The 24,898-nt window shown below is 46.9% G+C and overlaps 1 protein-coding gene and 1 pseudogene across 3 annotated transcripts in view; both read right to left on the reverse strand.

The window, feature by feature from the left end:
* The window catches only part of CCDC60 (coiled-coil domain containing 60), a 638,346-nt gene that overhangs the window by 75,343 nt on the left and 538,105 nt on the right, over positions 1-24,898 (reverse strand). For all 3 annotated transcript variants that reach the window (XM_063964309.1, XM_063964308.1, XM_063964307.1), the window contains 2 exons: positions 19,542-19,824; positions 1,154-1,241 (listed from right to left, as the gene is read on the reverse strand). In XM_063964309.1, the coding sequence (XP_063820379.1) occupies positions 1,154-1,241; positions 19,542-19,824 (371 nt within the window). The remainder of the gene's footprint in view (positions 1-1,153; positions 1,242-19,541; positions 19,825-24,898) is intronic.
* On the reverse strand, positions 2,253-2,371 carry LOC134944675 (5S ribosomal RNA; annotated as a pseudogene).

Genomic DNA, 24,898 nt, shown 5'->3' on the forward strand with positions numbered 1-24,898 from the left:
GCTTTATGGCAGTGGTTACCAAACTTGGTCTTCAAGGCACCCTAGCGGTCCAGGTTATAAGTATATTCATGATTAAGCACAGGTGAATTAATTAGTACCTCAGTCATTTTGATGCAACCTTCTGTGCTCAGCCATAGATATGCTTAACATTTAGACTGTTACGGTGCCTTGAGGACTGTGCTTAGGAACCACTGCTTTATGGCATTGAGCTAAGTAAAGTCATTGTGAACACACCTTTACTGTATCTGTGAAGCTGTGACGGGGGAATTACACAGCTCCAGATTACAGGTAAACAAAGTTCATACAGGCTGACCTTATCACTGGGCAGCATCATACCACACGGGCAGGGCCATAATAACATGATTCACGGTGACTCAATGGAGAAGTGGGTGGGAACCAAGAGGGTTCCCTGCACTCCTGGATGTCAACCCGAAACTCAGGTGTCTCCAGGATGTTTCAGGGCAGTATTCTAGTATGGCAAATTTATCAACAGCCAGAGAAATTATGTGCTACGGGGATGGCAATATTACGGCAGTCACCTGTGGACTCACCCTATTGTTTGTAATCTTAGTACGAAACTCAGTTAAAATTCTGAAATATAATATTAATATGCAAAAGATCTGACCAGAACATTTCTAATATGAAGTGGAATGAGAACAAAATGACACATGTAGAGAAAAGCTACAGTAGCTGATCCAACCACAGAATATCAGTGATTTTAGGCCACTCATATAGAATTGGGGAAAAAATCTGGAAAAATAACCAATTGGAATTGCTCACGTTGACCAGATTTCAGTACTTCCCATTCCATAGACCAGATGTTCTGAAACGTGGTCCTCAAGGCACCCCAACAGTTCAGGATTTAGGTATATCCATGGCTCAGCACAGATGGTTAAATCAAATTGACTGAGGTGCTAATTAAGTCACCTGTGGCCAAGCATGGATACATTTAAAACCTGGATCATTGGGGTGCCTTGAGGACCGTGTTTGGGAACCTCTGCCCTAGACACTGTTTGCCATTTCAGTATAGCTTCACGAAACTCAGTATCACCACATACAGTGTGACTGAAATAAGACTTTTACTAGGGCTGATGTGAGGAAACTAACACTGAGAGGTGACAGAGTTACTCTACATTCATATAACAAAATATACCTTCTGAACTTGTACTTGCATCGACTTTCTTCTTCATCTAAATCCTTGTTCACACTTTCTGCAATCATCTGCAGTAAAATCTGTAAGTCTGAGAAAATCAAATTATGACATTTCAAAGGCAGCTAAAACATTCATATTAAATGAATACCATAAAAAATGTATGTCTTTTATATTATTTCCTGCACATTTCCGCATATAACAACAGATTTACATCTGCTATTCCACTTATGAGAGTCATAAATATTGGAATCACGTTATACCAGACAGGAATTCTTGAAATAAACAAATCAGCAATTTATAATATCTGTCTGTTAGGATTAACCCTATTATGTGGATTTTGATACATGTATATTAACTGAAAAATGTTTGTAAACTTATCATTTTGCTCAGTGAAGTACATGATGGTTAAAAAAAACAGTAAAACTTGGTATGCAGGATAGGTACACAGAAAAAGTAAATATCTGACATATTAGATGGCAAAAAAATAAGATTTACAGTAACTGAACATTTAAAGTGAATACTTATCATTCATGGACTGATCTAAGCAGGGACGTGCGGTGAGGTAAATGGCTGGGAAGTACTGGCTAGTACAACGAAAAAAGAGAAAGTATGACTCTTGTTTGGGCGCACTCTTATTGTATCTTAGTGTCTACTGATGAGTGATGTGTCTAAGATATGATATAGTCTTTATTTCTACTCTTAAAATAAATGGGAACTCAGCAAAAACAAAGCTTAAATAGTAAAGTTGGACATGAATGAATATTGACATACCAACAAAGGAAATTATCAATTCCTGAAAAAATGGAATGTTCAGATCTTAATTATGCTTTGATAAATGCATATAGGAAGATAGCTACATGCCATGCTGCTTCCGTCTGCCAAAGATCTGTACAAACTGTGTTTGTATTGATAAAGCCCTAAATAGGGTTGATTTCGTGAGAGGGAGAACCCACAGACTGAAATCTGACCCTGATGATTTACCCCCGTCTTGGATAAAATGCAAAAGGTAAGACAGGGGTGGCATCTAGTTACTAGAAATAGTGAGAATAAGTGTAAGTGGTGATCCTGCTGTTAGTGTTATCCCACAGGGGATGTGGTCTTCCTACTTCACTGGGTATTCCCTAGCGGTCGCCCGTCTAGGTACTAACCTAGCCCACCTCCGTTTAGCTTCCAAGATCGGACGAGATTGGGCATGGGCGTAGGGGTATGGTCGTAGGAAGACTTACCCTGTGCCACTAATGAGAGTGCACCGAAAGGAGGGATTGTTTTCTCCTGAGAGAGGGATAATGGAAAAAATGGGGAAGAAGAATGGTGATAGATCTTGTAAGCGTGAATCTGCTGTCCTCGTTAGACGGAAGAGACGTGTCTCCAGGGGGGACACGCTCCCCAGAATCGTGAATGAGAGTTCACAGAAGGAAGAAAAGAATGGGAAAAACAATGAAGAAGAGTAACAGTTGCTAATAGGTCCACTAAAATGTGGGGTCCCTATTGGTCCCTTTGAGAGTCAAATATAGTACTGGATGCAACATTGGCTTTGTATACATCCGTTTGTGCCATTCTTGATTTTCTGATAAGTATTATAATGTTAATAATAGCCCACCATTTCTGTACTGTAAATAAAATCTAACAGGAAGAATGAGGTGATTAAAGACCTCCTGAGGACGTGTAAGCACAGTACCTACGGTGGACCTGATGCGAGACCACACACCACCGCCAGTCCTTATTGCATTTAGTGAGTGATTATCAGGTTATATGATACACATCACATAGGAGCGCCAGTAGTAATAATCATAGTAATTCTTTTTTAGAAATGATAAGTAATTAACTGGAGCATAAGGAACCTATTCAGTTGTACCAATTTAAATATTCAAAACCACATACAATTGTCAGACAAGCGTGATGTACACAGGACTATATAGAATTGAAAAAAAACAGTTTGAGATACCTAGAGCAGACTTAGCTGCGGGACCACACTCCACCTGTCCCTATTGATTCAAGGAGTGATTGTACCGGGATATAGTACCCCTAAAAGCGTCAGCAGTAGCAATGTTCAAAAAATCTCACTATAATAGTGATTATTTAAGCTGGAGCATCAAAACCAGTTCAATAATACAGGTAAGTATTAAATATCACCCATGAAGTCTTCAGGTAGGCGAGGTGCCCGCAGGGAAAAGGGAAAACGCGTTTCACCCGGTCACGGGCTTGTTCACTTCCATTGAGAGCAGCTGTAGTCCAATTTTGGCCCAAGTACTATCATCTTTCATATATTTAACCAGGCCGGTGAAGGATAAACCTTTTTTCCAAACATAAGTACTGGCTATTATCAGAGCCAAATTTATACCCCTTTTCCATCTTGAAGCATGGGTTGCAGCCGGGAGCATGACACTTGTGCTACCCGGCTGCGGCCCGTGCTCAGCCCCCTTTCCCACTGCACTCACCAACCCGGCATATTGCCGGGTTGGTGACGCTGCTGGCGACGTGGCAGGGGCGGTGCTGGGAGTTCACATGATCTCCCAGCGCCGCCCTTCCATACACTGTGAATGGGAGCCGTGTCGCATCGACACGGCTTCCGTTTACACTGCACAGCTTACCAGTGCACAGCTTACTCATGTTCAACCCGGTAAGCTACCCGTATAGGATTCCCGGATCACTTGATCTGGGGTTTTGCAGGGGGACCCTTTTCCACTAGCAAAAAACACGGGTAAATGCGCGCCCCCGTGCATTTACCCGTGTTTTTTGAGCTAGTGGAAAAGTGGTATTACACACAATATATGAGCCAAAGGATGGATGTGGGCATTATACACAGGTGCAGCACTGCCTCACCTGCCACAGACTTTTTAGTCTATGATTAGAATAATACAAAGATTACATTTTTCAGTAATTCAGTATGGATTGCAAATTCTGCTAATTAGCAGAATTTGCAGTCCTTCTGAACGCATGCTGGAGGCCGCCCATCGCAGGGCAAGGCCGCTCAGCATGCTGATCGCATCGCAATTTCTCTTACGTCCTAGAGGATGCTGGGGACTCCGTAAGGACCATGGGGATAGACGGGCTCCGCAGGAGACATGGGTACTTTAAGAAAGACTTTAGGTATGGGTGTGCACTGGCTCCTCCCTCTATGCCCCTCCTCCAGACCTCAGTTTACTACTGTGCCCAGAGGAGACTGGGTGCATTACAGGGAGCTCTCCTGAGTTTCCTGAAAGAAAGTATATTTGTTAGGTTTTTTGCATCGAGGGACTGAGGGGAGAGAAACAGACCTACTTTAATGTTAGGCTCTGTTTCTTAGGCTACTGGACACCATTAGCTCCAGAGGAATCGGTACGCAGGTCTCACCCTCGCCGTCCGTCCCAGAGCCGCGCTGCCGTCCTCCTCGCAGAGCCGGAAGATAGAAGCAGGGTGAGTATGAGAAGAAAGAAGACTTCAGAGGCGGCAGAAGACTTCAGATCTTCACTTAGGTAACGCACAGCAGTAACGCTGTACGCCATTGCTACCACACAGCACACACAAACGGCAGTCACTGTAAGGGTGCAGGGCGCAGGGGGGGGCGCCCTGGGCAGCAATAAACCTCGTTTTCTGGCAAAAGTATATATATACAGCTCGGCACTGTATATATAAAGAGCCCCAGCCAGGTTTTTAGATATTTGAGCGGGACAGAAGCCTGACGCCGAGGCTTATTCCTCAGCACTCACCAGCGCCATTTTCTCCACAGCACAGCGCTGAGAGGAAGCTCCCCGGACTCTCCCCTGCTTATCCACGGTGAAAGAGGGTTTTAAAGAAGGGGGAGGGGGGGGGGCACATATTTGGCGCAAAATACATACAGCGCTATCTAGGTAAACATATTGTGTTTGTTTTTTCCTGGGTCATATAGCGCTGGGTGTGTGCTGGCATACTCTCTCTCTGTCTCTCCAAAGGGCCTTGTGGGGGAACTGTCTTCAGATAAGAGTGTCTGGTGTGTCGGTACGCGTGTGTCGACATGTCTGAGGTAGAAGGCTTTCCTAGGGAAGAGGAGGAGCAAATGAATGTGGTGTCTCCGTCGACAACGCAGACACCTGACTGGATGGATATGTGGAATGTTTTAAGTTTTAATGTGAATTTATTGCACAAAAGATTAGACAAAGCGGAAGCTAGGGAACAGCCAGGGAGTCAACCCATGTCTGTCCCTATGTCGCAGGGACCTTCGGGGTCTCAAAAGCGCCCACTATCCCAAATAATAGACACAGATACCGACACGGATTCTGACTCCAGTGTCGACTATGATGATGCAAAGTTACAGCCAAAAGTGGCTAAATGTATTCGATTTATGATTATTGCAATAAAAGATGTTTTGCATATCACAGAGGAACCCCCTGTCCCTGACACGAGGGTACACATGTATAAGGGAAAGAAACCTGAGGTAACCTTTCCTCCCTCACATGAGCTGAACGAGTTATGTGAAAAAGCTTGGGAATCTCCAGACAAAAAACTGCAGATTCCCAAAAGGATTCTTATGGCGTATCCTTTCCCGCCAACGGACAGGATACGGTGGGAATCCTCCCCTAGGGTGGACAAAGCGTTGACGCGCTTATCAAAAAAGGTAGCGCTGCCATCCCAAGATACGGCTACCCTCAGGGATCCTGCTGATCGCAAGCAGGAGGTTACCTTGAAGTCCATTTACACACATTCGGGTACCTTACTCAGACTGGCTATTGCGTCGGCTTGGGTGTGTAGCGCTATAACAGCATGGACAGATACCTTATCAGCGGAAATTGAAACCCTGGATAAGGATACCATCTTATTGACCCTAGGACATATAAAAGATGCTGTCTTATATATGAGAGATGCTCAAAGAGACATTAGTCTACTGGGTTCTAGAATCAACGCTATGTCGATTTCTGCTAGACGAGTCCTATGGACCCAGCAGTGGACAGGTGATGCCGACTCAAAGAGGCATATGGAGGTTTTACCTTACAAGGGTGGGGAATTGTTTGGGGAAGGTCTCTCGGACCTGGTCTCCACAGCTACAGCTGGTAAATCAAATTTTTTGCCTTATATTCCCTCACAGCCTAAGAAAGCACCACATTATCAAATGCAGTCCTTTCGGTCACAAAGAAACAAGAGAGTACGAGGTGCGCCCTTTCTTGCCAGAGGTAAGGGCAGAGGGAAAAAGCTGCACAACACAGCTAGTTCCCAGGAACAGAAGTCCTCCCCGGCCTCTACAAAATCCACCGCATGACGCTGGGGCTCCGCTAAAGGAGTCCGCCCCAGTGGGGGCACGTCTTTGAATTTTCAGCCGCATCTGGGTTCACTCACAGGTGGATCCCTGGGCAATAGAAATTGTTTCTCAGGGTTACAAGCTGGAATTCGAAGAGGTGCCTCCTCGCCGGTTTTTCAAATCGTCCCTGCCGACTTCTCCCCCAGAAAGGGAGATAGTGTTAAATGCAATTCACAAATTGTATCTTCAACAGGTGGTGGTCAAGGTTCCCCTACTTCAACAAGGGAGGGGATATTACTCAACCCTGTTTGTAGTCCCGAAACCAGACGGTTCGGTCAGACCCATTCTAAATTTAAAATCCCTGAACCTATACTTGAAAAGGTTCAAGTTCAAGATGGAATCGCTCAGGGCGGTCATCGCCAGCCTGGAAGGGGGGGATTTTATGGTATCTCTGGACATAAAGGATGCATACCTTCATGTTCCCATATATTCACCTCATCAGGCGTACCTGAGATTTGCGGTACAGGATTGTCATTACCAATTTCAGACGTTGCCGTTTGGGCTTTCCACAGCCCCGAGAATTTTCACCAAGGTAATGGCGGAAATGATGGTGCTCCTGCGCAAGCAGGGAGTCACAATTATCCCGTACTTGGACGATCTCCTCATAAAAGCGAGATCACGAGAGCAGTTACTGAACAGCGTGTCACTTTCACTGAAGGTGTTACAGCAACACGGCTGGATTCTCAATATCCCGAAGTTGCAGCTGGATACGGACCAGAAAAGGGTTTATCTTCCAATGGAAAAGGCTCAAGAACTCATGACTCTGGTCAGGAACCTATTGAAACCAAAACAGGTGTCAGTGCATCACTGCACTCGAGTCCTGGGAAAGATGGTGGCATCTTACGAGGCCATTCCATTCGGCAGGTTCCATGCGAGGACCTTCCAATGGGACCTACTGGACAAGTGGTCCGGGTCACAGCTACAGATTCATCAGTTGATCACCCTATCCCCCAGGGCCAGGGTATCTCTCCTGTGGTGGCTGCAGAGTGCTCACCTTCTAGAGGGTCGCAGGTTCGGCATTCAGGACTGGGTTCTGGTGACCACGGACGCGAGCCTCCGAGGTTGGGGAGCAGTCACACAAGGAAGAAACTTCCAGGGTCTTTGGTCAAGTCAAGAGACTTGTCTTCACATCAACGTCCTGGAGCTGAGGGCTATATACAACGCCCTTCGTCAAGCGGAGACCTTGCTTCGCGACTTACCAGTTCTGATCCAGTCAGACAACATCACCGCAGTGGCTCATGTAAACCGCCAGGGCGGCACAAGGAGCAGAGTGGCAATGGTGGAAGCCACCAGGATTCTTCGCTGGGCGGAAAATCATGTAAGTGCATTGTCAGCAGTGTTCATTCCGGGAGGGGACAACTGGGAAGCAGACTTCCTCAGCAGACACGACTTGCATCCAGGAGAGTGGGGACTTCATCAGGAAGTCTTCGCACAGATTGCAAGCCAGTGGGGACTGCCCCAGATAGACATGATGGCGTCCTGCCTCAACAAAAAGCTGCAGAGGTATTGAGCCAGGTCAAGAGACCCTCAGGCGGTAGCTGTGGACGCCCTAGTGACACCGTGGGTGTTCCAGTCGGTCTATGTGTTTCCTCTTCTTCCTCTCATCCCAAAGGTGTTGAGAATAATAAGAAAAAGAGGAGTACAGACCATTCTCATTGTCCCATATTGGCCACGAAGAGCCTGGTATCCGGATCTGCAGGAGATGCTCACAGAAGATCCGTGGCCTCTTCCTCTAAGACAGGACCTGTTGCAACAGGGGCCCTGTCTGTTCCAAGACTTACCGCGGCTGCGTTTCACGGCATGGCGTTTGAACGACGGATCCTAGCGGAAAAGGGCATTCCGAATGAGGTCATTCCTACGCTGATATAGGCTAGGAAGGACGTGACAGCTAAACATTATCACCGTATATGGCGAAAATATGTTTCTTGGTGTGAGGCCAGGAATACTCCTACGGAAGAATTCCATCTGGGCCGTTTCCTTCACTTCCTACAAACTGGAGTGAATTTGGGCCTAAAATTAGGCTCCATTAAGGTTCAGATTTCGGCCTTATCCATTTTATTTCAAAAAGAATTGGCTTCTCTCCCAGAAGTACAGACTTTTGTGAAGGGAGTGCTGCATATTCAGCCTCCTTTTGTACCTCCGGTGGCGCCTTGGGACCTTAACGTGGTGTTGAGTTTCCTTAAGTCGCACTAGTTTGAACCACTTAAAACGGTGGAGTTAAAATATCTCACTTGGAAAGTAGTCATGTTGTTAGCCTTGGCTTCGGCTAGGCGAGTGTCGGAATTGGCGGCTTTGTCTCATAAAAGCCCCTATCTAGTTTTCCATATGGATAGAGCGGAATTGCGGACCCGTCCTCAATTTTTGCCTAAGGTGGTGTCATCTTTTCATATGAACCAACCTATTGTGGTGCCTGTGGCTACACGAGACTTGGAGGATTCCGAGTCCCTTGATGTGGTCAGGGCTTTGAAAATTTACGTAGCCAGAGCGGCTAGAGTCAGAAAAACAGAAGCACTGTTTGTCCTGTATGCAGCCAACAAGGTTGGCGCTCCTGCTTCAAAGCAGACTATTGCTCGCTGGATCTGTAACACGATTCAGCAGGCGCATGCGACGGCTGGATTGCCGTTACCAAAATCGGTCAAGGCCCATTCCACTAGGAAGGTGGGCTCGTCTTGGGTGGCTGCCCGAGGGGTCTCGGCACTACAGCTGTGCCGAGCTGCTACTTGGTCGGGTTCAAACACCTTTGCAAAGTTCTATAAGTTTGATACCCTGGCTGAGGAGGACCTCCTGTTTGCTCAATCGGTGCTGCAGAGTCATCCGCACTCTCCCGCCCGTTTGAGAGCTTTGGTATAATCCCCATGGTCCTTACGGAGTCCCCAGCATCCTCTAGGACGTAAGAGAAAATAAGATTTTAAACCTACCGGTAAATCTTTTTCTCGTAGTCCGTAGAGGATGCTGGGCGCCCGTCCCAAGTGCGGACTACTTCTGCAAGACTTGTATATAGTTTTGCTTACATAAGGGTAATGTTATTGTTTTCATCGGTCTCCGACTGATACTATGTTGTTTTTTCATACTGTTAACTGGTTAGTTTATCACAAGTTATACGGTGTGAATGGTGTAGGCTGGTATGAATCTTGCCCTTGGTTTAACAAAAATCCTTTCCTCGTACTGTCCGTCTCCTCTGGGCACAGTTTCTCTAACTGAGGTCTGGAGGAGGGGCATAGAGGGAGGAGCCAGTGCACACCCATACCTAAAGTCTTTCTTAAAGTGCCCATGTCTCCTGCGGAGCCCGTCTATCCCCATGGTCCTTACGGAGTCCCCAGCATCCTCTACGGACTACGAGAAAAAGATTTACCGGTAGGTTTAAAATCTTATTTTCTGCTTGATAGCCGAAATGAAGGTTGCCTGCAGCCAGCGCAGCTTAGCTGTGCCCACAGGAGACCCGCCGCCATCTTTCCAATTGCAGCGGCTGCGTGTGAAGTCATGCAGCCGCCGCGATCACACCCACCCCACAGTTTGTTTTACGCCGCCACCGTTTCACCGGCTCCACCCCCCCAACACTCCGTCTCTGTGTTGCCCCCTCTCCGCGAACGCCTCTACTGATTGACAGCAGTTATCAATACCTCCCAGCTAATTTACTGTTGTATCTCATGGGCAATGTCTTGGAAAAGAACATGGGGGAAGATTTGTGAAACCCTCTGTCCACTACTAAACACTGTGACATATCTGCTGCAGAAGCCAATCCGTCATATTTATTACTAAACCAGCTCAGTGCCGCATCTCTGGGATTTTATATAACAATACATATATCTTTAATTTAAATCATAGGCGAGAGCAAGTGCTGGGAGTCATGTGCGCAAAACCCCCCTTCCCCACCACATACATACACGGGTGTGGATGGTTTGGTCAACAGTCATTAGGTCAACCACTATCGGTCGACAGTGACTAGGTCGACACCTGAAATAGGTCGACACAGTCATTAGGTCAACATGGAAACAGTTCGACATGCAGGTTTTTTTTTACAATGATGTCGTTTTCTTTGTAAAGTGACCAGGAACTAGTGATGAGCGGATTCGGTTTTACTCGGTTATACTCGGTTCTCAAAACCGAATCTTATTGGCTATCCAGAACACGTGACATCAGTGAGCCAATAAGATTCGGTTTTGAGAACCGAGTAAAACCGAGTAAAACCGAATCCGCTCATCACTACCAGGAACCCCAATTAGTGCACCGTGTCCCCACGCATGGCTCACTTCGCTCACCATGCTTTGGGCAAGGTGTCTCACTCCGCTACCTCTGCGCTCGGCACAGGTTACTATTTCCAATCGTAGTCCAAGTGGATCGTAAAGTATAAAAAAATTCAAAAAATTAAGATTTTTTTTAACTCATATTGACATTTTTTGTGTGCTGACATTTGCCATGTCAACCTAATGATCATGTCACCCAATAGTGGTCAACCTAATGAGTGTCAACCAAAGTGTTGTCGACCTAAAGACTGGATACCCACATACACACACACATTTAATACCCCACCCCCTTCCCAAAGGACATGTATTAACCTCCCCTCACACTTCCAGGAGATGTCAGTCTTATGGGTATCTCAGCATCTACTGACTGTAAAAGTGGTCACTAATTTCTTGCACATACTGTCAATACAAGGGTTAGGCTGCATGCGGGAGGGTTAGACTGGGGGGGGGGGGTAGGCTTAGGCTTTTAGGGTTAGGCACTACAGGGAGGGTTATGGGTAGGGATTAGTGTTAGGATAGGGGACAAATACGCAAACAGAGGAGAATCAGAGATCTGACCCAGAAGTCGCATTACTACTGGGACCCGAAAGACAATACTGGAGCGGCTGAAGCCTTCATGTGCAGATAATGCTCCGCTGGGCCATAGGAAACGATATGTCAACATTCTAATACATCAACATTTCATCACTATCAACATGATGATTGTCGACGCTGACATCATGGCCATGTTGTCATTCTCATGTCAACATAATGAATGCCGACATTGACTGTCAACATGTCATACCACACCCCTGTTTCTCTGACGTCCTAAGTGGATGCTGGGACTCCGTAAGGACCATGGGGAATAGCGGCTCCGCAGGAGACTGGGCACAACTAAAGAAAGCTTTAGGACTACCTGGTGTGCACTGGCTCCTCCCACTATGACCCTCCTCCAGACCTCAGTTAGAATCTTGTGCCCGGCTGAGCTGGATGCACACTAGGGGCTCTCCTGAGCTCCTAGAAAGAAAGTATATTTTAGGTTTTTTATTTTACAGTGAGATCTGCTGGCAACAGACTCACTGCAGCGAGGGACTAAGGGGAGAAGAAGCGAACCTACCTAACTGGTGGTAGTTTGGGCTTCTTAGGCTACTGGACACCATTAGCTCCAGAGGGATCGACCGCAGGACCCGACCTTGGTGTTCGGTCCCGAAGCCGCGCCGCCGGCCCCCTTACAGAGCCAGAAGCAAGAAGTGTTCCGGAAAATCGGCGGCAGAAGACTTCTGTCTTCAACAAGGTAGCGCACAGCACTGCAGCTGTGCGCCATTGCTCCTCATGCACACCTCACATATCGGTCACTGATGGGTGCAGGGCGCTGGGGGGGGGGCGCCCTGAGGGCAATATAAGACACCTTGGCTGGCAAATCATCACAATATATAGTCCCAGGGCTATATATGTGATAAATTACCCCTGCCAGAATCCATGAAAAAAGCGGGAGAAAAGTCAGCCGAAAAGGGGGCGGGGCTATCTCCCTCAGCACACTGGCGCCATTGTTTCTTCACAGTGCAGCTGGAAGACAGCTCCCCAGGCTCTCCCCTGTAGTTTTCAGGCTCAAAGGGTTAAAAAGAGAGGGGGGGCACTAAATTTAGGCGCAATATGTGTATACAAGCAGCTATTGGGGGAAAAATCACTCAGTTATAGTGTTAATCCCTGCATTATATAGCGCTCTGGTGTGTGCTGGCATACTCTCTCTCTGTCTCCCCAAAGGACTTTGTGGGGTCCTGTCCTCAGTCAGAGCATTCCCTGTGTGTGTGCGGTGTGTCGGTACGGCTGTGTCGACATGTTGGATGAGGAAGGTTACGTGGAGGCGGAGCAGAGGCCGATAAATGGGATGCCGCCCCCTGTGGGGCCGACACCAGAGTGGATGGATAGGTGGAAGGTATTAACCGACAATGTCAACTCCTTACATAAAAGGCTGGAAGACGTAACAGCTGTGGGACAGCCAGCTTCTCAGCCCGCGCCTGCCCAGGCGTCTCAAAGGCCATCAGGGGCTCAAAAAAAACGCCCGTTACCTCAGATGGCAGACACAGATGTCGACACGGAGTCTGACTCCAGTGTCGACGAGGTTGAGATATAAACACAATCCATTAGGAACATCCGTTGCATGATCTCGGCAATGAAAAATGTGTTACACATTTCTGACATGAACCCAAGTACCACATAAAAAGGGTTTTATTTTTGGGGAGAAAAAGCAGCCAGTGTTTTGTTCCCCCATCAGATGAGTGAATGAAGTGTGTAAAGAAGCGTGGGTTCCCCCGATAAGAAACTGGTAATTTCTAAAAAGTTACTGATGGCGTACCCTTTCCCGCCAGAGGATAGGTCACGTTGGGAGATATCCCCTAGGGTGGATAAGGCGCTCGCACGTTTGTCAAAAAAGGTGGCACTGCCGTCTTAGGATACGGCCACCTTGAAGGAGCCTGCTAATGAAAAGCAGGAGGCTATCCTGAAGTCTGTATATACACACTCAGGTACTATACTGAGACCTGCAATTGCCTCAGCATAAATAGTGCTGCTGCAGCGTGGTCTGATACCCTGTCAGATAATATTAATACCCTAGACAGGGATAATATTTTGCTAACATAGAGCATATTAAAGACGTCGTCTTATATATGAAGGATGCACAGAGGGATATTTGCCGGCTGGCATCCAGAATTAATGCAATGTCCATTCTGCCAGGAGGGTATTAGAGACCCGGCAGTGGACAGGTGATGCTGCCTTTAAAAGGCACATGGAGATTCTGCCTTATAAGGGTGAGGAATTGTTTGGGGATGGTCTCTGGGACCTCGTATCCACAGCAACAGCTGGGAACAAAAAATTTTTACCTCAGGTTTCCTCACAGCCTAAGAAAGCACCGTATTTTCAGGTACAGTCCTTTCGGCTTCAGAAAAGCAAGCGGGTCAAAGGCGCTTCCTTTCTGCACAGAGACAAGGGAAGAAGGAAAAAGCTGCACCAGACAGCCAGTTCCCAGGATCAAAAATCTTCCCCCGCTTCCTCTGAGTCCACCGCATGACGCTGGGGCTCCACAGGTGGAGACAGGTGCGGTGGGGGCGCGTCTCGGGAACTTCAGGGACCAGTGGGCTTGCCCACAGGTGGATCCCTAGGTTCTGCAAGTAGTATCACAGGGATACAGGCTGGAGTTCGAGGCGACTCCCCCTCGCCGTTACCTCACATCAGCCTTGCCTGCTGCCCTCGGAGAAAGGGAGGTAGTACTGGCGGCAATTCACAAGCTGTACTTCCAGCAGGTGAAATCAAGGTACCCCTCCTTCAACAAGGCCGGGGTTACTATTCCAAAATGTTGTGGTACCGAAACCAGATGGTTCGGTGAGACCCATTCTAAAATTGAAATCCTTGAACACTTATATACGAAGGTTCAAGTTCAAAATGGAATCGCTCAGGGCGATTATTACAAGCCTGGAGAATTTCATGGTATCACTGGACATCAAGGATGCTTACCTGCATGTCCCTATTTACCCTCTTCACCAGGAGTACCTCAAAATTGTGGTACAGGATTGTCATTACCAATTCCAGACGTTGCCGTTGGTCTGTCCCCGGCACCGAGGGTATTTACCAAGGTAATGGCCGAAATAATTATCCCGTACTTGGACGATCTCCTTATAAAGGCGAGGTCCAGGGAGCAGTTGTTCGTCGGAGTAGCACTATCTCGGGAAGTGCTACAACAGCACGGCTGGATTCTGATTCCAAAGTCGCAGCTGGTTCCTACGACGCGTCTACTGTTCCTGGGTATGGTTCTGGACACAGAACAGGATAAAAAAGGGTTTCTCCCGGAGGAGAAGTCCAAGGAGTTGTCGTCTCTAGACAGAGACCTCCTAATACAAATACAGGTGTCGGTGCATCAATGCACGCGAGCCCTGGGAAAGATGGTAGCTTCTTACGAAGAACGTCCATTCGCCAGGTCCCCTGCAAGGATCTTCCAGTGGGATCTGTTGGACAAGTGGTCCGGGTCGCATCTTCAGATGCATCGGCGGATAACCCTGTCTCCAAGGGCCAGGGTGTCGCTGTTGTGGTGGCTGCAGAGTGCTCATCTTCTAGGGGGCCGCAGATTCGGCATACAGGACTGGGTCCTGGTGACCACGGATGCCAGCCTTCGAGGCTGGGGGGCAGTCACACAGGGAAGAAACTTCCAAGGCCTATGGAAAAGTCAGGAGACTTCCCTACACATGAATATTCTGGAACTAAGGGCCATTTACAATGCCCTAAGTCAGGCTAGACCCCTGCTTCAACACCGGCCGGTGCTGATCCAGTCAGACAACATCACGGCGGTCGCTCATGTAAACCGACAGGGCGGCACAAGAAGCAGGATGGCGATGGCAGAAGCCACGAGGATTCTCCGATGGGCGGAAAATCATGTGTTAGTACTGTCAGCAGTGTTCATTCCCGGAGTGGACAACTGAGAAGCAGACTTTCTCAGCAGACACGACCTCCACCCGGGAGAGTGGGGACTTCATCCAGAAGTCTTCCAAATGATTGTACACCGTTGGGAAAGGCCACAGGTGGACATGATGGCGTCCCGCCTCAACAAAAAGCTACAAAGATATTGCGCCAGGTCAAGGGACCCTCAGGCGATAGCTGTGGACGCTCTGGTAACACCGTGGGTGTACCAGTCGGTGTATGTGTTCCCTTCTCTGCCTCTCTTACCCAGGGTAATGAGAATAATAAGAAGGAGAGGAGTAAGAACTATACTCATTGTTCCGGATTGGCCAAGAAGAGCTTGGTACCCAGAACTCCAAGAAATGATCTCAGAGGACCCATGGCCTCTGCCGCTCAGACAGGACCTGCTGCAGCAGGGGGCCTGTCTGTTCCAAGACGTACCGCGGCTGCGTTTGACGGCATGGCGGTTGAACGCCGGATCCTGAAGGAAGGTTATTCCGGAGGAAGTTATCCCTACGCTAATTAAAGCTAGGAAAGAAGTGAACGCAAACCATTATCACCGCATATGGCGGAAATATGTTGCGTGCGGTGAGGCCAGGAAGGCCCCAAAGGAGGAATTTCAGCTAGGTCGATTTATGCACTTCCTACAGTCAGAGGTGACTATGGGCCTAAAATTGGGTTCCATTAAGGTCCAGATTTCGGCTCAATCGATTTTCTTCCAAAATAGAACTGGCTTCACTGCCTGAAGTTCAGACTTTTGTTAAGGGAGTGCTGCATAGTCAGCCCCCGTTTGTGCCTCCAGTGGCACCGTGGGATCTCAACGTGGTGTTGGATTTCCTGTAGTCGCATTGGGTTGAGCCACTTAAATCCGTGGAGCTACAATACCTCACGTGAAAAGTGGTCATGCTGTGGGCCTTGGCGTCGGCCAGGCGTGTATCAGAATTGGCAGCTTTGTCATGCAAAAGCCCTTATCTGATTTTTTATATGGATAAGGCGGAATTGAGGACTCGTTCCCAATTCCTTCCTAAGGTGGTATCAGTTTTTCATGTGAACCAACCTATTGTGGTGCCTGCGGCTACTTGGGACTTGGAGGATTCCAAGTTACTGGACGTAGTCAGGGCCCTGAAAAGTATATGTTTCCAGGACGGCTGGAGTCGGGAAAACTGACTCGCTATTTATCCTGTATGCACCCAACAAGCTGGGTGATCCTGCTTCTAAGCAGACTATTGCTCGCTGGATCTGTAGCACGATTCAACTTGCACATTCTGCGGCTGGACTGCTGCACCCTAAATCTGTAAAAGCCCATTCCACGAGGAAAGTGGGCTCTTCTTGGGCGGCTGCCCGAGGGGTCTCGGCTTTACAAATTTGCCGAGCTGTTACTTGGTCGGGTTCAAACATTTTTGCAAGAGTCTACAAGTTTGATACCCTGGCTAAGGAGGACCTAGAGTTTGCTCATTCGGTGCTGCAGAGTCATCCGCACTCTCCCGCCCGTTTGGGAGCTTTGGTATAATCCCCATGGTCCTTACGGAGTCCCAGCATCCACTTAGGACGTCAGAGAAAATAAGATTTTACTCACCGGTAAATCTATTTCTCGTAGTCCGTAGTGGATGCTGGGCGCCCATCCCAAGTGCGGATTGTCTGCAATACTTGTTTATAGTTATTGCCTAACTAAAGGGTTATTGTTGAGCCATCTGTTGAGAGGCTCAGTTATATTTCATACTGTTAACTGGGTATAGTATCACAAGTTATACGGTGTGATTGGTGTGGCTGGTATGAGTCTTACCCGGGATTCAAAATCCTTCCTTATTGTGTCAGCTCTTCCGGGCACAGTATCCTAACTGAGGTCTGGAGGAGGGTCATAGTGGGAGGAGCCAGTGCACACCAGGTAGTCCTAAAGCTTTCTTTAGTTGTGCCCAGTCTCCTGCGGAGCCGCTATTCCCCATGGTCCTTACGGAGTCCCAGCATCCACTACGGACTACGAGAAATAGATTTACCGGTGAGTAAAATCTTATTTTTTTAAGTCTCACATTTTCATTTTCCATGAGGATTGAGTTGTCCTACAGACCAAGATTGTTTTTTAGACAAACATGTTCTATTGTTTCCATATTAATTACGTTATTGTAATTGTGGCTATAGACCATTCTAGGTCTACAGAAGAATAATACAGTATGTGGATAGCGTTTTACAAACTTATGTTTGGTGGACAAAGGATGATCTCTATGATGTTCACAAAAGGTTTAGCCAGACTCCAAGCTGTCCTCTGCAAGGTGGATTTCTTCCTCCATTTGTCAGGCTTATTGTTGGGCTGGGTAGTATGATCTCACTCCATGTAGCTCTAGATGCGGACAATGCTCTGTTGCACACATACAAAAGGGGCATACTGCATTGGCATTTACCGGGAGGACACTCTGCTTCCTTGTTAGACCTGTATGGCAGACACAGCTTTAGCTGAGGGAACCAAATAATGCAAAAACAATTTGTGTTCCTTGTTGACATGCCGCTTCCATCTGTATTGATTCCAGTAAAGAGACATGTGGGTAGTGTTCTGTATGCAAGGACATTATCTATCCGTGAGCACAACATCTGCAGATTTTGCATATGCCAGTAAATAATAAGTATCCATCAATGTTTTTGATAATAGAGGTTGTTCATAAATCTGTCACATCATAACTAGAAATAACCAGTGTGATGTATTAGAATCTAAAGACCTCTTGACATTGTACATGTATTAAAAAAGTATTTCATGAAACATAAACCCATGTTGTGCAGTGCTACAGTACACATAGTACATCATCTAGAAAATCAATTCCTAGCAACAGGAGACAGACATACATATATATGGACATTCTCGATAATTCGTATTTCATAAAAGTTAAAAGCCCTATCTTGTCGAGAACAAAACACGGTTGAATTGCTGTATAATAGCTGAAATTATTAAAATTATTATTTGAGACACATGGTGCAACAAAATGAAAAACAGCACAAAAGCATTGTGCCCAGTTAGGGTTGGATATGAATGACCGGAGGTTGGGATGTCGACATTCATTATACTGACGTTGGCATCCCGAAAACTGAAATCCCAACAGGGGTGAGGTAGGGCTATTCCTGTCTCTCCCTACCCCCTAACCTTCCCTTCCCGCAGCCTAACCCTAACCTTCACCCGTTGTTGCCTAAACCTAACCCCCCCTTTGCCCTGCTTAAACCTACCCCACCCTCCTCGGTGCCTAAAATTAACCTATAAACCCCAACCCCTCGCAGCCTAAACATAACAAACCCCCACCCCCCACCCCCCCACCCCTAGTCCTAACCTAACACTTCCCCACCGGTTCTAAACCTAACCCTCCTGCTGCATATGACAGTCAGGATGCCGGCTTCTGTGCCATGACCTTTTGGGGATTCTGGTGTCGGTATTCTGACGGGTGCTGGTATTCCGACTGCCAGGATCCTGGCAGCTGGCATTTTGACCCGGTCCTTCCAGCTATACCTATTCAAAGTTGCAAGCAAACCTAATCGAAGTTTGCAGACCTATCCAGAGATATTAAGTCTGTAGTTGCTGCCTCCTCCCCTATACTGCCCATTGACGTACCTGGGTCTGATGTAGCTGATGTAAAACTGGAGGTGTGGTTTCACAGTGAGGGGGAGATGTACTAAGCCTGAAAAGTGATAAATATCACTGTGATAAAGCACCAGCCAATCGGCTCCTAACTGCCATGTCACAGGCTGTGTTTGAAAAATGACAGTTAGGAGCCGATTGGCTGGTACTTTATCACAGTGATATTTATCACTTTTCAAGCTTAGTACATCTGCCCCTGAGTTCTAAAAATGTCAGTACACAATGCAAACATGTTAGTCTTAGTGGTCAGCTAGTGCAGATAATAAATAGCCAAGTGTAAAATGATCCGCGCTGTTGCAGCCGTTTTTATGGTTTTTGCAAAATGGGCGTGTTTTCACCACATGCAACCAATCAAACGTAGCTATCATCAACAGTGTTCCACTTACAAGAGGGTGAGAGCACTCGTTACTCAGATCCCTTCAGGCAGCTACATTTGCAACTTTTCACCACCATATACCCACACCACTCCCTTACTGAAGTCAGGCTGATTCCCACTGCTGGCACCTAGCCCTGATCCTACCCCTTATTTCTACATATCCACAGGTTGCACGTACGCATGAAAAGAAACTGTGAAAACTTGCATGAGGAGTAAAAATAATGCAAATGGCAGGCAAAAAAGCAACTCGCATTTACACTCACTCTAAACAAGAGTGTAATTCTGGAGAATAATGAAACTTAGCGTTCTGCCACTGAGCGCAGCAGTTACCTGTTGTTATAATTCTGACCATATCACATGTCATTTATAGTAAGTGATTACTTCCTTTCAAATGAAAGGTGCAGAATTTTTTATATAACATACATTTATTTTTTCTAAAGTTTCACTTCACTTTATCAAGAGAACATGACAACACTTACAGTCAGATAGCGGTTCCTCGTCATCCTCTTTGCTCAGTTTGCCTGGGGAATGACTAGAACTATAAATGGTAGATTCCATATCCTCCCCGCCATCTTGCAGGGCATCTGAGGGTGTAGTGCCCCATGGTGTCATCTCATCTGAACTTTGGAGAAGGGAAGAGACACTGCCTATGGTTGGTGTGATGGCCAATGAAACCCCACTATAGCGAGAGGTGCTGAGGAAGGATAACCTGCGTGCCCGTTGTATGTGACTGCGGAGAAATTTCTGACTCTGCCTTTTACTCTGAGAATGGGAAACACATATAATGAGTCAATGAACAAGGTTAAACAAATTTTACAAATAAGGTTAACTAAACACATTTTAGAAAGCCAGATAAAACACATTGTAGAATCGATTATAGTCTCTGCATGAATCAGATTGACCTTGTTTGAGTTACTGATTCTAAAGCATTGGCGGAGATGATGGTGAGGCCAGGCCAGCCAACATGAAGTCATAGCAAGCATCCTACAGCCGCTTCTATGGGAAAGGGTTTACACAGGGCTAACATCTAAAGTCAATTGTTTATTTGCTTTGCATTCGCCACAATATGGACATTATATTATAACATAAGTAAAAATGTTGCTCATCAGTAATGGGCCCTACACACTGGCAGATAACACTGAACGATATGAACGTTCTCGTTCATTAATGAACGAGAACTCGTTCACATCGTTCAGTGTGGAGGCACCAACGATGAACGATGCACGGCCCCGCGCTCGTTCATCGTTGGTGCCCCGTCGCTTATACATGCAGGCCAATATGGACAATCTCGTCCATATTAGCATGCACTGCTATGGAGCCGAGTGACGGGGAGAGTGAAGAAACTTCACTCCCCCCGTCACCTCCCCGGTGATCGGCTGGGCAGCTCAGGGGCGGGTCGACAAGTGTGTAGGGCCCATAAATCTTGAAAACCTTTCAATAAAAACATCACTTGTTACTACTGTATATAATATATTACGCCCAGATACAGTATACAGCACCAAACACGAACAGCCGGTGTGATTAGGAATGTACATACAATTTTCAACGAAGGTGACAACAGATTCCTGAAGACAATAGATGTGAAATACAGTACAGATGTGTCCTCATACATCTTTGGTGGGATGTCATGGTGTTTGAGTTTGCCAAAGGTGCGGGATTCCGTCTGAACTCAGACTTTTTTTAAAGCAACAGTCATTTACAAAGCATAGTTTTGCCTTGTAAATGACTGCCGCCATAAAAAAAGGTCAAAATTCGTCCGGCATTCCGCACCTCCAGCAAACCTGGATGCCATTACATCCTGCCGCTAGCCTCAATATGCCACGCAGTGCAAGATGCAACGCTGCTAGTTTCTGCTTTGTTTTTGCTGCAATGCTGCTAGGACGCACCAGGAGACTATATTGATTAATTTGATATATGGGCCTTGTATATCTGTGTGTGACTTAGAGGAAGATGTACTGTACTAAGCAGTAAAAAGAGTAAAAAAGTGAGCCAGTGGAGAAGTTGCCCATGGCAACCAATCAGCTGCTCTGCATAATTTTATAGTATGCAAATTATAAATGTGACTTTAATGCTGATTGGTTGCCATGGGCAACTTCACCACTGGCTCGCTTCTCCACTCTTTTCACTGCTTAGTACATTACCCCACTCCCCCCCTCGAGTCTGTGGTTCTGGTATGTCTCATTAAAGATCCAAATACTGTCACTGAATGGCAATGGCTTCTGCCCCTCAGCACAGCACGGTAAGCCTCTAAAAATACATCTTCCACCTTTTTCTTCTACAATTCTTTGCATATCTGCTAACTGCTCACTCTGGTGTGTCCTGAGTTGAGGAGGAATTTGGGAGATTTCGCATATATGCAGCCATACACCTTGTCCCAATATAAAGACCTCCAGTGTTGGGAGGTGTGCACTGGTCTCTATGAAAGCCTTCACACTGCCCGACTCCACCCCCTGCCCCTCCGCAAACACCACCATATTGCCACATAAACCTGGATGGAAATATAGGCCAACTTTTTTAACAAGGGGAATGTGGGTTGTGCCTATGCTCCCTTCGTGATCAGGACCTGGAAGTGACATAACGAGAGGGCAGGAGAGAACTTCCGCCCTTATAGCGCCTAAATGTTTTCTCCGTTCTTCGTTCATTTGAGGTTATTTTTTTTTCTATGTACCATTGGACCCTCGCGGACTTGCTTCGGTCGCCCTGCTTCCAGCTCGGTGTCTCGCTCCGCTTCGCTCGTCACAGGTTACTATTCCAAATAGTTTGTGACATGGACCCAGGGGTTTATGGGAAAGGTCCTCACCACGTAGGGAAACTAGACGCTACTGGGGAATGTGTGATGCTTTGTAAATGACTCTTTGTATAGAACTGTAAGATTCAGTTATTCTATTTCTGCCCTCTGGTGTATAAATGTGTAATAGCAGGTATATATATCCAGTAAGAATAAACTGTTTTACATTCCTTCAGTGTATTTCAATAATAAACAAAAAAGAGTGCCAAAACAATCAGTATGGAAAATACTGTAACTCCCAAGCCCTAGGCAAATGAAACAATGAAAGTTTGCTAAGTGAATCAGTATAAGATAGACACAACATGGTTTGTCAAGTAACAGGTGCTGAGAAACTCCTGCAAAAGAGTAAACAGTTTTACTTATTTTCTATGATTTATTATACCAACAGAATAATGTGCAAAAAGCCTATAGCAACAATATTAACACAAGGTTCCAAAGGTCAAAGCGCAACAACCCCCCCCAAAAAAACATTACACTGTTCAACACTTAAGTCACGTAATCGGTCAGGCAGAGATGTACCTCTCTGCCGTTAACCTCAGGGTACCATGTGTAAAACGTGGCACTGGTGCTCCCGAACTGTGCATCTCATGTGGAACACAAAACTGGATATATGCAGCTAGCTCCTCCTGCGGAATGCAACAACTTCTAATGCAGATACCAGTTAGCAAGCAACATCAGTGCACATGTGCAGACCAGTAGGGACCATATGGTAGCACTGATCTGATCCGAAGTTTTAAATGAGCAGCTAAACCATACCTCCCAACTTTTGATTTTCACAATGAGGGACATGCTCCTGAAAAGGGGCGTGGCCTAAGGGAAAAGGGGGCGTGTCTTCGCGAGGATCCACGACCACGAGCCACGCCCCATTTTCGTCACTGAGGGGGCATGCCCAGCGCTGTGAGCCGCTGGCATGCCCCCTCTCCCTCTGACTCCAGTGAATAGACGCTGTGCGCATGCGCACAGCGTCTATTCTCCGCTGCTCTGCTAAGCAGGGCAGCGAGAGACAGAGCCTCCGAAGCGACCCCCTCCCCCCCCCCCCCCCCACCGCGAGACACTGCGGCCCACGGGTGGGACAGCGGGACAGTCCCCAAAAAACGTGACTGTCCCGCGAAAATCGGGACAGTTGGGAGGTATGGCTAAACTACAGGAATAATTCATTAAACTCTGAATACCCCAAACAGGAGTTAAAGGGAATGTCTCATATCAGCACATACTGTACTTAGGCATACAATGCTAGCAAACTCAATGTGATATTAGAATATTACTAGAGATGTGCACAGGACCATTTTTGCTGGATTTGGATTTGGCACTGAATCGTCATCCGGCTTTGTATTTGGTTTTTGACAAACCGTCGTGACTGCTATTTTGTTTTAAAAAATTGACAAACAAAACTAAAATCACATAATTTGGGTTTTTGTTTGTTTTTGTTCCATGGGGATGATTCAGACCTGATCGTAGATGTGCTAAATTTAGCACGTCTATGATCAGATTCTCTGACATGTGGGGGGACGCCCAGCACAGGGCTAGTCCACCCCGCATGTCAGGCGCCAGCAGGAGGCCCACAGCCATTTTTGTGATCGCATCGGCTGCATGTGATGTCACGCAGCCGCCCCAACTACGCCCCATGTTTCTCCGTTGCCGCCCCTGTTTTGAAGCCTCTTCTCTGCCTTGGAAATGGAGCGTTGCCGCCCTCCCCCGCCCCGCGACCGTCTCTGCATGTAGTCCGCCCCACATGTCAGGCGCCCGCAGAAGGCCCGACGCCATTTTTTGATTGCAGCGGCCGCGTGTGACGTCACGCAGCTGCCCTGACTATGCCCCCGCTTTGACGCCTCCCCTCCGCAATGCTCCGTCTTGAGAATGTAGCATTGCCACCGACCGCCCCGCGACCGTCTCTGCCTCATTGATAGGCAGAGGCAATCACATTTTCTGCGGGGCACTGTAGAAAATGCGTCACATGCGCGTCCTGAGCATGAGCCCGCATCCTCTTAGCAATTTTTGCCGTTGGATCGCTTATTGCGATCCAACCTGAATCAGGCCCTATGTGTACAATATAAAATATACATCACAATATTAGATGCCACTAAGCGAGCAAAACTGCGGGCAAATGGTAGTAATAAAAAATTTCTCATGTAATAGTTTTAAATAATAGGTGAAATCACATTTCCCTTTGGTCAGTCATATAAAAGACAAGGGCCTCAAACCAGAAATAACCAGTCTTAGCCGGTCTGATGGGGTGTGTGTGAGGTCATGCTGTGATGTCATAATGGCAACTGCCTATATCAGGGTCGTGCTGTTGCTGTCTCTTGCATATGCTTTCAGAGGCCTGGCACGGCATAGCACACTGGTAGAAGGTTAGTGACTGGACAAAGATAAGAGCAGCTTAGTACGAATCGTCGACAGACTTTTAGCATGATTATTATAATATATGACTTATGACCTTGGGGATAGCATAGTATTGGATAAAAACAAAATCTCACACCTACTGGGATAGTGTCGTTAGTTAACATCCACAAGCGGCTGCAAATAAGCCATTGGAGATATTTGAAGAGTGCTGTCTAGATGGGCCTATCATGTTCCTAATGAAATCCTTTATGTGCGGCTGCACCTATGACATCTCCTTGGAGTTGTTTGGTGAGCCTATAATGTTGCAAATTAAATCCTTTACTCTCTCTCTCTCTGCCTAAATCTCAGTGTGCCATTGTTGCAGGCTGATCCATTTTTATTAATGTGCAGAGATGTAAGAGAATTATACTGTGCTTTAATCATTACTTTTGTTTTTATCCAATACTATATATAGATGTAGCCATGCTGATCATGGCTACATCTGAGGGAAACGTGCATCCTCGATGCAGCTATGCGTGTCTGTGCCTAGCCGTGCCGAGCTGCGGCATTTGCCGCTCCCTTCCATGCGAATGGGGCACACACACGTCTCAGACGTCCAGACGTAAGAGGTGCAGTCGCGCCTAACAAGGCGCAATCGCCATAAGATGTAGCCACGACGAGAATGGCTACATTTGTACAGTTGTAATCCCTGTTGAAATGAATGAA

Source organism: Pseudophryne corroboree, chromosome 1 (assembly GCF_028390025.1).
Source record: "Pseudophryne corroboree isolate aPseCor3 chromosome 1, aPseCor3.hap2, whole genome shotgun sequence".
NCBI lineage: Eukaryota > Metazoa > Chordata > Amphibia > Anura > Myobatrachidae > Pseudophryne > Pseudophryne corroboree.